This window comes from Hyperolius riggenbachi, chromosome 6 (genome assembly GCF_040937935.1).
Source record: "Hyperolius riggenbachi isolate aHypRig1 chromosome 6, aHypRig1.pri, whole genome shotgun sequence".
NCBI lineage: Eukaryota > Metazoa > Chordata > Amphibia > Anura > Hyperoliidae > Hyperolius > Hyperolius riggenbachi.
In genome coordinates, this window is record NC_090651.1 from 311,210,888 (window position 1) to 311,223,960 (window position 13,073).

General features: G+C 43.0%; 2 protein-coding genes across 3 annotated transcripts in view; one reads left to right on the plus strand and one right to left on the minus strand.

The window, feature by feature from the left end:
- The window catches only part of KDELR1 (KDEL endoplasmic reticulum protein retention receptor 1), a 51,982-nt gene extending 47,709 nt beyond the window's left edge, over positions 1-4,273 (plus strand). Inside the window, exon 5 of the mRNA XM_068241309.1 lies at positions 1,437-4,273. Coding sequence (XP_068097410.1) covers positions 1,437-1,471 — 35 coding nt within the window. The 3' untranslated portion in view covers positions 1,472-4,273. The remainder of the gene's footprint in view (positions 1-1,436) is intronic.
- A 7,496-nt stretch (positions 4,274-11,769) lies between these two features.
- Positions 11,770-13,073, minus strand: part of SYNGR4 (synaptogyrin 4) — a 49,300-nt gene continuing 47,996 nt past the window's right edge. For both annotated transcript variants that reach the window (XM_068242977.1, XM_068242976.1), the window contains one exon: positions 11,770-12,906. In XM_068242977.1, coding sequence (XP_068099078.1) covers positions 12,901-12,906 — 6 coding nt within the window. In that variant the 3' untranslated portion in view covers positions 11,770-12,900. The remainder of the gene's footprint in view (positions 12,907-13,073) is intronic.

A 13,073-nucleotide genomic window follows, 5' to 3' on the forward strand; every position in this document is an offset into this window, starting at 1 on the left:
CCCATTGTGAAATCTTTCCTCTCTCTGATTTACATTTTGAAATGTATCACTAGTGGTGACATATTTAGTTCTGCCTGGTGATCTGTATGGAATGTTCGTTACTGAGAGTATTGCTTGCTTGGCAGTTGAAAAAAGATGTTATTTCCCACAATGCAACAAGGTTCCAAAACAAGAACTGTCAAGACCCCATGGTCATGACATCACACTGTGGGAGGGGTTTCACCACAATATCAGCCATATCAGCACTGCGTAATATGTTGGCGCCTTATAAATAAATAAAATAAACATACAGAACCACCTGATCATATTTTCAATAAAAGATAAAGATTTCTCATGGGAAAGTAGGCTACTGCCTGGAATGAAGTTCAATCCCTTGGATAAAGTTCCTCTTTAAAGGAATCGTCAGGCAAAAAAAATCAGTGTTACTCACCTGGGGTTTTCTCCAGCCCCTTGCAGCTGACTGTCCCACGTCGCCGTTCCGGGCTCCCCGCACGGTGCAGAGGACGGCCTTGAGGTCTTCCTTACTGCGCCTGCATGAAGCCACGTCCGCGGTGCACTGCGCAGACGTGGCTGCTGCGCCGAACTACTGCTGCACAGAACTACTGCGCCGCAGACAACGTGGCCATGATTGACAGCGGCGCTTCACACAGGTGCAGTAAGGATGACCTTGAGGTCGTCCTCTGCACCATGCGGGGTGCCCGGGACAGCGGCAGAGAGCGGAGCGGTCGGCGTGGGACAGTCGGCTGCAAGGGGCTGGAGAAAGCCCCAAGTGAGTAACGCTAATTTTTTATTTTTTTGCCTGATGATTCCTTTAAAGAGAGTCTGAAGCGAGAATAAATCTCGCTTCAGACCTCATAGATAGCAGGGGCACGTGTGCCCCTGCTAAACCGCCGCTATCCCGCGGCTTAACGGGGGTCCCTGATCCCCCAAATCCCCTCGTTTCAGCGGGGGAGCGCTTCCTGGTTGGGGCAGGGCTAACCGCCGCAGCCCTGCCCCACGCGCGTCTGTCAGCGCGTATCTCCGCCTCTCCCCCGCCCCTCTCAGTCTTCCTTCACTGAGAGGGGCGGGGGAGAGGCGGCGATGCGCTGCTGATAGACGCGACTGGAGGCAGGGCTGCAGCCGTTAGCCCTGCCTCCAGGAGCGACCAAGTCTGCGACCAAGTGTCGCAGTGGGGGGTTTGGGGGTGAAGGGACCCCCGTTTAGCGGCGCTATAGCGGCGGTTTAGCAGGGGCACACGTGCCCCTGCTAACCATGAGCTCTGAAGCAAGAATTATTCTCGCTTCAGAGTCTCTTTAAGATTCCACTTTCGTTATTATTTTTTCTCTACTTTTACACATGAACGATAATCTCTTCAGGACAGATGTGCACTGTTTGATGTGGATGAAACGTGGATGCTGGTGTTTAAGCTGTCTCTTTTTCTCCTTTTTCATTTCCAGTTCTGAAGGGGAAGAAACTCAGTTTACCAGCATAAGCTGATAACGCTGGCACTGTCCTCTTCTGCAGTGTGAACTCTTCACAGTCTCCGCTGAGAGGGGAGAGATGATGCAGGGAAAAAGGATTTGTACCACTTCAAGTACAAACTCCAGGACGGTATGACACAAAACTGAACAGGAGATGCTTTCCATTTTCCGCTACTCCTCAAGAGACACCAAGGGCAAATGACTTCAAGAAGACAAGTGTGACTATTACGCTGACCTCTGATACTTTACTACAGACTGGTCTCGGTTGTGTCAGCTGTTTGTAGTTTGGGCCTTAAAATCAAAATATTTTGACTGTAGAATTGTTCTTTCCTCAGCCTGTTTCTAATCATCCTTTGTTCTTCTAACTTTTCATCCCTTATCTTTTGCAGGAGATGTTTTATATAACCAACTGTGTATTTTTTTATTTGATTTTTTTTGTTTTTTAAATAGTAAATAAAGTTGGACTCCAGGCTCGGCTAAACTGAGCACTGAGAGTATCTTCCATATCATCCAAATGGTTACCTGCTGTGTAAATTAAAAACAAAAACTCTACCTACCTTAAATTCCTTAGTAAACTTGTAGTCATGTGACCACTCATGCGATTACTTATGGGCCTCTTTGGCTTTGCATCACAGGCCAAAAACAATACTTAAAGCACAGCTATCACAGAAACTGTCATCCTGTAAACCCCACATACCTATAGAGCCATTAGCCAGTAACAACAGAAGGCTTTTCAGAAGTCTCTTTTCACAGCCTGTGTGAAGGAAATTCCTTATGTATCAGAGCCCTGCTTCTTGAGTCTGTGTCAATACCAGGACTGTACCATGTAGATAGGTGCCACTTCCCTGTCATTATTCACAGAGGAATCATTTACTGTTTATTTCTGCCTTGCCGGCACACAGTGCTTTCTCACAGATCAACAGCTGAGAGATTTTTCAACCACAGAGAAGCTTTATGCCTGTTCTTGGATGCTTACACCCACCGTTTAGAATGAGCTCTTCCTGGCTGTAATCTTCTTGCTGTTAAGTTAGAACTGTGTGACGCAGAGACACAGGAACAAGGCGCACAGAGCCGCAGCTGATGAGTTATTTACACACTATTTTGATGCTATATCTCTGCTTTCTGCCATTCTGAAGAAGTTTCAGTCACAGCATCACAGCCAGTAAGGACTGTTTCTGTATGCGGGTTGTGCTGGACACAGTTCTCCATAGTAATGCCCACAGTGAAAACTGTTCTCTGTAAATGTCATATTTTCTTCACATAAGAAATGAAAAGATGAAAAAAGTCTTTGTATTACTATTTGCTAATAATTACTGGAAATATATGTGGCATTTAGAATTTTAGTTAATTTTGATAGTTGTCTTTTAAAGCAACATTTCTTATCTTGACAAAAAGTAGTATGTTTAATGACTAACTCTAGATAGTTTATATTGCATGGTTTCTAAATGTACATTACTTCATCAGGCATGATACTGTACACAACTGGATCAGAACTGTAGTTCTGCATCTTGCCTGAAGAAGAAACTTCGGTTTTTGAAAGTTTTTTTATAAAAAAAAAAAAGATTGCTTTCTTAAAAAAGAAAGAATTTGCGATAATTCAGGTTGGAGTAGTATTGGTTCACCATGAGCTTGCTGGGTACTCTGTACCTCTGGGTGTTTCAAGTCCTACCCCATAGAGCCACATTAATCCATGCCATGCACTGATGAGGATCAATCAATCCGAAACGGTCTGTATGCATGTTGAATTATTCTGGAGGTGTGGCTAGCTCACAGGGACAACAATGGATAGTTTGCATATTTCAGCAGTGATGCACTGGGAGACATCTCGGAGCTCACGCCAACCTGAATTATCGCGAATACTTTCTATTTTAAGAAAGCAATCTTCTGTTTTCCATGCATTTTAGTAAGAGGGCTTTTAGGTTCATTGTAACCCATTACACACTGCTAGGAGTTCTGGTTTGCCCTGAGCTTGCTAGGTACTTTATACCTCTGAACATTTTTAAGAATCCTATGTACAGCTAGTCATTAAAGTGAGATTACACGTAATTTATTACATTTTTGCCCTAATGCATTAAACAGAGTAAAAAAGGAATATGGAACACTACAGGACCACTCTGTTGTCATTTCAATGCATATTTAAACCGCATTGAAGCTAACTGATATCATTGCCTGCAGTATAAACTATCAGATTGACTCCTAATAAAGTAATTAGTGAGCAAATAAGGGAGAGAAAGTCATCTGCTCCCCCACCCCTGCTGGATACAGCAGGAACTTTTTTTTATCTTGTTTATTACACTTCCTAACCAATCTAATAATGCTGGTCATAAAGGGCAAGCTTATCATTTAGCAGCTAAATGAGGTAAAAAGCTGGAGTTTTAACCCTTCCAGTCACTTGAAAAATAGTCAGATGGTTTTAGCTGTCAGTGTTATGCTATGTTTATTCTTTAGACCATAGTTGAATTTTGAGTATAATACCCCTTTAAAGGTATTGCCCCAAAAAAACCTAGCAAATGTCAGTGATGTACCCCCACCATATTCCCTCCTTCACAGCCAAAAATAGGTTAAAGTAAATGCCATTCCGGAGGTCACATGATCACAACAATACAGAGGAATGTTCTCTTAGATAACAAATTGATCTTTCCCTTTTTTTGCAAAATGCAGGTGTTTTAAAGAAAAATTGGACTGTATATAATTCACAAGACAAATAATGTATATTTTTCACAGAAACATCGAAAATTGAAATTTTGAAAAAAAATTGACTCCTATTTCTATGCAATCTCATTTTTGTATTCATTAAACAATACTGAATGTCAGACATGTGCTGTTCTTTGTTGTTCTTTAACTTTACCATGCACAGATATAAAAGAATGGAAAACATCAAACTAATACACCATAAAGAATGACTGAGGTGACAGTCATTCGTTTTCTTTTTCCGCCGTCCCCTGCTGTCATGCAGAACAGTCTTCATCATTTTTGTTTGGAGAAAAAAAGTATTAGTAACTGAACTTCATTCATAATCATTTTAATTGAGCATATGCAATGGCACCAGTCCATTTTGTAACCCCATATTTTGTTTTGGGTCAACATAAAATGTACCCGACCTTAGAATGATATGGAGACTCATATTTATTTCCTTTTTAAACAATGCAGTCCAGTCCAGAATCAGATTCCATATACTGTGTCTGGCCTACAAATCTGTCCACAAAACCTGCCCAACCTACATTTCCAATCTTACCCAGAGGTACACACCTAGCCGCTCACTCCACTCCTCCAATGAACTTCGCTTGACCGCCCCCCGCATCACCCAGTCCCATGCACGCCTCCAGGACTTCTCAAGAGCTGCTCCAACACTATGGAACTCCCTACTTCACCCCATTAGGGTTTTCCCCCTCCTTCAACATCTTCAAGAAGGCCCTCAAAACTCACCTTTTTACTCTGCCCCCCACCCCACTAGTCCTCTAAGCTCGCAGCTGAACTCTGGTCCCCTACCTTTTGTTTCCCCACCTCTCCTAGATTGTAAGCATTCGGCAGGGTCCTCCTCCTCCTTGTGTCTCCTACCTGTTCACGCACCTTCATTACCGTACACCCATCCTATGGATCTGAGTGAACTCCACTTGCCTAATCTTCATGCTCCCATCCAGTAAGCATTACCTTGTAGTCCTACTGCGCTGCGTGATCTGGTTTGCATGTATTCCTCTATTGTCTTACTGCTGTATGTCACCCCTACACATTGTCTGTAACCTAAACTAATGTCCAGCGCTACGTAATATGTTGATGCTTTATAAATACTAAATAAAAAAAAATAATAATAATAATAAATAAAATAAATCCAAGTTGCGCTCAGAAAGGCACGTATAGTGTGGCTGAGCCCTAATAGTTTGTCTCTGGTACACTCTAAATAAGCCTTATGTTTCTAATGTGGCTGGGAGTCTGTTTTCAACCCCATGATTGCCTTGACATGTAGTTTTATAGATTGTCAAGAACAATAAAGCAATCACATGATACTTGGCAGTCAAAGTATTGCTGGTACGTGCTGCCATAGCTAAAACTGCACTATAGGCACTGTATAACCTTTTTTTCAAATATGTTGCCTGAGCTGGTACTGTTTTTGTTTTCGTCTGTAAAGCCCATGGCCTGGCGGGGAAGGGAGAGAACCCCTGCTAAGTTTATGCTGTAGTCTGTGCTCCATTGATCATTCTCCCCTTGCTTTCTGCATGAATGACACCTAAGAAAGTGAAGAATATGTCCAACAGGGACACCGCAAACCTTTCAGAAGTTATAAGCGTTACTAAAAGAAAATAAATTATGTATTACTGTCGGTCTCCTGGACAGAGAGATTCTTGAACTTCCTTTAAGCAGTGGCACCACAGGAAGTGAAAGTCTTTGTAATAGTATATGTTTAACTGTGGGGAAAATAGGCTTTAATGCTAATACAAAAGTGACTAGTACAGATTTTTATTAGTTCAGCTAGCTATCAGTAACCCCAAAACAACCCTTGTTTGGGTAAGTCATGTCAGGCCTTAACTCAAGCAGCTAAAGATGGTAGATTCACGGTCTGTCAGCTGCTCCCCATTACCGTCCAGGCGCTTACTAGCACTCGGCACGGGCGGTAGACAGGTGGCTCCGCCAAGGAGTGGCTTCTGTGTATGGTGGTTGCCATGTACAGACACGACATGAGATGGTTTCTGGCCCCTGGGTAACGCTGCCATATAGCGGTTGTGGCCAGCAGACAGGAGGCTGAACTACTCGACAAATGAATAGTTCAGCCTCCCGTGGAAAAGAGGGCTAAAAATGAACTGAATCACAAACTGGGTTTGGCTTGGTTTTTGATTTTTTTCCTACCTTGCCTAAATAAAAAGCGCAGGAGTCCTGGATACAGCTAAAACTTCCCCCTATTGACCTATCAATAATGGAACTGTAATTTTATATAATATAAAAATCAGACAGGGAACACTTTCTTCTCTTCCTCTTCTCTATTCTCCTTTCATCTGCCTCGTCTTCTCTTCTACTTTACCTTTATCTCTTTGCTCCGGCCCTTGGTTGCTGAAGTTTTTAGAGGGCGATCTTTCTCTTCATTCCCGGGAAGCCTCTGCAGCCTGCACAGGCTCTCATAGTTACTGTGTTTACCCCAAAATAAGACCTACCCCATAAATAAGTCCTTGTAGCATTTTTGCAGTATTTTTTCAAATGCTCAAAATATAAGCCCTAGTTAGCTTTCATAGACAAATTAAAGGATACATCCGAGGACATAAAAAAAAAATCTACTTACCCGGGGCTTCATCCAGCTCCTGGCAGCCGATATGTAATTTGCCACAGTTCCGGTGTCCCGGGATCCCCTCTGCTGGCGATGCCGACCTGGAGGTCAGCATCTTCTGCGCCTGCGGGAGCGTGTAGCCGCTCCGCTCATGGCCGGGAGCGTTCTGAGAATTCTCCAGGCCACACGAGCGTGCTCGAGAAGGCGCAGAAGATGCTGACCTGCGAGGTCGGTATCTCCAACGGAGGGGACACAAGAGCTCCGGCGAGGGACATATTGGCTGCCAAGGGCCTGGATGAAGCCCCGGGTAAGTATTTTTTTTTTTATTTCCTTGGCCCTATCCTTTAATGTACAGTATTGGTAAATATTGTATTAGTATTGTTGCTGAATCCGGCCACTAGGAGGAGCCAGTGAAACACAGAATAGAGCAAAAAACAAACAGAACATTTATATTGTGCTTTTCTCTTGGCGGACTTAAAGCGCCAGAGCTGCAGCCACTAGGACGCGCTCTATAGGCAGTAGCAGTGTTGGAGTCTTGCCCAAGGTCTCCTACTGAATAGGTGCTGGCTTACTGAACAGGAGGAGCTGAGATTTGAACCCTGGTCTTTCATCCAGCCACAGCCAGCTGGAACGTGTCTGAGACAGGAGTGTGTGTGAGAAGCTGGGCTACCCTATCTACAGTATGTGAGTTATTCCTTCCACTTGCCAACCCTTATGGTTTCCTTACTGTGGTGAAGGGTCTTCTCTGCCATATCTTTCCTGCTTCATTCTACCATTTCATCACAGTATATAGTAAGGTGTTGTTGGGCTTTTGGCCACCAGGGGGAGCTAATTGCTACACTTTTCTGTATGAAAAAAATAAGCCATCCCTGAAAATATGCCCTACCAATGTATTACCATAAAACACAGATTGTTCAGTGGATGAAAATAGCTCATTCAGTACTTCCAAGGCGTTCAAGTCAATCTAACATGACTCAGTATTGGCCAGCTTATATTTGTGTGCAGACCGGAAGGACCCTAGTAAAGGGCTTTGGCAGTCACTCAGTCTTCATGTAGTGAGATGCAATCTGAGAGAAAGGTGGTGGCAGGCACTCAGTAAAACTGTGGATGATGTAAAGGGTAGCCAATAGCAGGTATGAAAATTCCACGTGCACGTTAGCCTCCGAGGAAGCAAGGCTCACCCCATTGCGAAACGGTCGTAAGGCCGTGCACCCTCTGGCGCCCACAGATGCCTCCCCACTCCAGCAGAGCACGATAAGTATATCATGTTTTCACGTGTACACACGTCCCTGTGCAACCACTGGGATTTCAAATCCTGTACACCTGCTGCTTGCATTAAAACTACAGTGCCAGACTTCTTTGCTTCTCCTCCTTTTTCATGTAGTGAGACATTGCAAGTAACACAAGTTATCCACACAAATAGAGCAGCGTATGGCGATGCTGGATCTTGTCCAAATAATGACCCTGGGCTTCACCAAGCTCTGTAACCAATGAAGATTAAAATATATTATTGCACAACTTTGCCCACCAAGGGCCACTCTGTTTTTTTATTGCGTTTTGTTTGGTCAAGTTATGCGGTTCCTTGATTCATTGTTTCTTTCTTTTCATGGAAATTAAGAAAATGTCTGAAATAGAAAAGTATATCTTTCAATTGTATATTTTGCTTCCTGCCTTAAAGGTGATGTCATTTATTTTTTAGCAGTTTTCTCTTGTTTATTGTGTTTAGTTCAGGGAGAAAAAAGCTTGCCCCATAAAAATAGCGCTGTATCGGGTCAAACATAAAACAGTACTTTATTATAAGAAAATGGTGTGTCAGGTATAATATATATTTATTTAAAACACTATTAAAACTTCCCCTTGTAATAAAGTATTGTTATATCTTTGACCAAATCTTATAAGTGGTGCTATTTTTATGGGGCAATCTTTGTTTTCCTCCCTAACTATATTAGGCAGGTGCGGATCATTGATCTGTGTATATTATTCATTGTGTTTAGCATCAAAAATATAAATACAAAATGGAAACCTATAAATATTAGTAAAAAAATATTTTTTTTTTTATTAACTGGTACACTGGATCCTATACTTGCTGATGCAAAAACAGACCATTTGTTCTCTATAGAGTTATTTAACCACCTAAGTACCAGCTGTCTCTGCCCCCTTAAGGACCAGAGACCGCTGGTACCAGAAACCACCAGATACCGACGAATCACCGCACATACCCGCTGCAATCGCCTTCTGCGCTGCACACCTGAAACCTCAGGCCACCCACTCTGCCATCTCTTAGGACGGTAGAGCTCAGTGAGCCAGTCAGTAGCTGCTTTCATTGGCTCCTGACCGTGTGATCACTGTAAGCCAATGGGAGTTGCTTAAAATTGATGGCAGGGTTAGGATCCAATAGGCTCCTGACCAGCTCACAAGACAAGACAAGACAAATAACATTTATATTGCGCTTTTCTCCTTGCGGACTCAAAGCGCCAGAGCAGAGCAGCAGCCACTAGGGCGCGCTCTATAGGCAGTAGCAGTGTAAGGGCTCTGCTATCATAGAGAGGGCAGGGTGAGTGAGCTGCGGCAGGCAGAGAGCGACAAGACCGGCGGAGCGGCGAGAGTGGCGAAAATGTGTGGCAGCGGCGAGGTGAAATCTATGCCCTGGCAGGTATTAGAGGATCTAAACAAGGCGTTGACAGCAGTCCGTAAGCGGTTAAAGAGGAACTGTTGTGAAAAAAACAGGTGCAGCTCCAAACAAATATCACATTTTCAATTGTGATAGTTAATATTTTCCTGTTTAACTATTTTGGCCTCCTGGACGTACTAGCTACGCCCAGGAGGCAATGTGCGCGTCTGCGTGCTCCCGCGGCCGATCGCGCGCGTGCATGCGCGCTCCCGGACGCGGTTCGTTAGCCTGGCAATCAGTGAATCGGGCTATGGTGCCCGATCACTGATTCCTCTCCCCCGCAGAAAAAGCTACCGCTTCTCTCAGAAGCTTCGCTTTTTCTGGCTGTTTCGTCCCCCATGCGTCTCTCTAAGCGTATGTTACGCTTGGAGTGACGTCATGTAAACAAACTCATGGCCGCCATCTTGTGGCCAAAAAGTAAAACCACAACTAAAAGTAAAAAAAATGAAACTTAACATACATTTACAATCTAAGACTACTGTTTACATCCCACCCTCCCAAAAAATACCCAAATAAAATGTTTAATATATAAAAAAAAAAAAAAATTACAATAAAAAAAAAATTATGTAAATATTTACCTAAGGGTCTAAACTTTTTAAATATCAATGTAAAGATGAAATATTTCTATATTTTTTTTATTTTAAACTTGTAAATAGTGATAGATGCAAATTGGAAAAAATGCACCTTTATTTCCAAATAAAATATTGTCGCCATACATTGTGATAGGGACATAATTTTAATGGTGTAATAACCGGGACATATGAGCAAATACAATATATGAGTTTTAATTATGGAGGCATGTATTATTTTAAAACTATAATGGCTGAAAACTGAGAAATAATGAATTTTTTCCGTTTTTTTCTTATTCTTCCTGTTAAAATGCATTTACAGTAAAGTGGCTCTTAGCAAAATGTACCACCCAAAGAAGGCCTAATTGGTGGTGGAAAAAACAAGATATAGATCAGTTCATTGTGATAAGTAGTGATAAAGTTATAGGCTAATGAATGGGAGGTTAAAATTGCTCGGATGCATAAAGTGAAAACGACTGAAGGCTGAAGTGGTTAAAAAGAAATAAAATATAAACTACTAAAAAAAAAATGTCCCTAAAACTATATAAATCAAATAAAGTTGAAAAACACACTCGCTTTAAACTACACTTTTAACCTCCTTGGCGGTATGAAAAATACCGCCAGGAGGGAGCGCAGCAGTTTTTAAAAAAAATTTTTTTTTTTTAATCATGTAGCGAGCCGAGGGCTCGCTACATGATAGCCGCTGCTGAGCGGCATCCCCCCGCCCGCTTCGATCGCCTTCGGCGATCTCCGATCAGGAAATCCCGTTCATAGAACGGGATTTCCTGGAGGGCTTCCCCCGTCGCCATGGCGACGGGGCGGGATGACGTCACTGACGTCGGGACGTCATTGGGAGTCCCGGGCCACCCCTCGGCGCTGCCTGGCACTGATTGGCCAGGCAGCGCTGGGGTCTGGAGGGGGGGGGGCCCGCGCCGCAGCAGATAGCGGCGATCGGGCAGGGGCCGGCGGCGATCAGAGTGCTGGCGCAGCTAGCAAAGTGCTAGCTGCGTCCAGCAAAACAAAAATTATGAAAATCGGCCCAGCAGGGCCTGAGCGGCACCCTCCGGCGGCTTACCCCGTGTCACACACGGGGTTACCGCCAAGGAGGTTAAAATAGCTTGGATGAGACTATACTGATTAAAGAGAATCTGTACTCTAAAATTCTTACAATAAAAAGCATACCATTCTATTCATTATGTTCTCCTGGGCCCCTCTGTGCTGTTTCTGGCACTTCCTGCTGAGATCCTGGCTTGTAATTGCCAGTTTTAGGCAGTGTTTACAAACAAAAAACATGGCTTCTAACCAGCATGTGACAGGCTCAGAGAAGCTCAGTCTGTGACTCATACAGAGCCTGCAGGGGGCCTGGGGAGGGTGTGCATAACTTCTATCCTATCACAGCAGAGCAGCACATTCCTGCCTGAGCAAAGCCGGGAAAGGAAAGAAGATTAGATTAGACAACAGAGCTAATACAGCTACTGTGCAACTAGGAAAGGCTGCAGTAAGACAGACCACATTAGAACAGGTATAGGAACTTATAGGATAGAAGAAATAAGGCTGAACATTTTGTTACAGAGTCTCTTTAAGGCCTCTTGCACACTGCATGCATTTCAGATTCCGATTCCGCTTTTTAATCTGTTTTTACATCCGATTCCGATTCAGATTTTTAATCTTAACTGCATGCTGCGTTTTTTGATCCGTTTTTCTGTTGAATGTATTCAGGGAAAATCGGAAACGGAATCGGAATCGGAAACGGAATCGGAAAACGGATTTGCAGTGTGCAGGGAGCCTTAACCTGTAGACCACGAGCCAGAAAACTTTCCAAATGTTCACCATTCAAAAGCAACAATTTTATTAAGTGAAAGCTAAATATATAGGTGAGGGCAAGTACAGGTACAGTTGTGTGTCAAAAGTACTTTAGCTAAGTCTTCTACATGTAAAATTAACCTATGGAAAGTGAGATTACAGTTTTCATAGCCACTGTTTTCCACAAAGATGATTATATAATAGTCAGTGGGATACCCTGTGGTTTGATGGAAAAAATATGTTTCAGAAGAAAATGTAACCTAACAAGATCAAAAGCATAAGAACAACAATAAAATCCATGCAACAAATAAAACATCAAAGTTCCACCAGGATTCCATTTGCAGCCAAATATAAATGTGCTGCTACTAACTCTTCAAACTCCCATCAAGTATTCAGCACAAGTTCTTGGATATTTTAAGCTGTAAAACCAGCAGCACACCTGGCTCAATATATGCTTGCCAAGTTCCTTATGACCCACACTATAAGGTCATCAGTAAAGTCCTGCTTTCCAGTTCGTATGTTTTCCTGCAAACTTCCTTGTATATAGGATTCAGGGCACATGCTAAACATATATATAAAAGCTATAAGTGCATATTATTATTCAAAAATCCATTTATTGCACACACCATAATATAAGAGCACCTAATCGCAGAACTCATATCTGGGGTCCATACATCACATGTACCTTAATAGTTTAGATAGTGCTTTTGACAAGAAAATAACAGATGCTTCCTCCTCTCCACCCGACCGGTTTCCCACTAAACTCACCTCTGACGAATTGAGCAGCGAAACAGGTCAGAGTTTACTGATGGACCGTGTGATATATGACGTTATAATGTGGGTCACAAGGATCTTCATAAGTGCATAATGAGCCATATGGTGTGTGCAGAGTGTGCTGAGCACAGAGGTGTTTTTACAGTTAGAAGGATCCAAGAACTTCCGCTGAATACGTCACTGGAAGACCACAAGCATGAAAATCCCTTGCATGACTCTAGCCAGTGCTGTCAGGGCCCTCACTAATGGCTTTACAACATAAATAACTTTGTGCCATGTGAAAGCCATAACGAGACTAATAACAGAAACAAAATGACTGTTTTTTCTTATGTTGCTCCTTTTCTTCTGGAAGCTGGTATAGCATTCAAATTAAAGCTGGAAAAAAAAAGCACATAGAAAATTAGGAATGAACGTGAGCTATTAACTAATTTCAGCAGCCATGCCAATTACTGTAAAATCACTGAAGTATGTAGACAGTAGAGTTGGGCCGAACGGTTCGCCTGCGAACGGTTCCAGGCGAACTTTGGGGGTTCGCGTTCGCC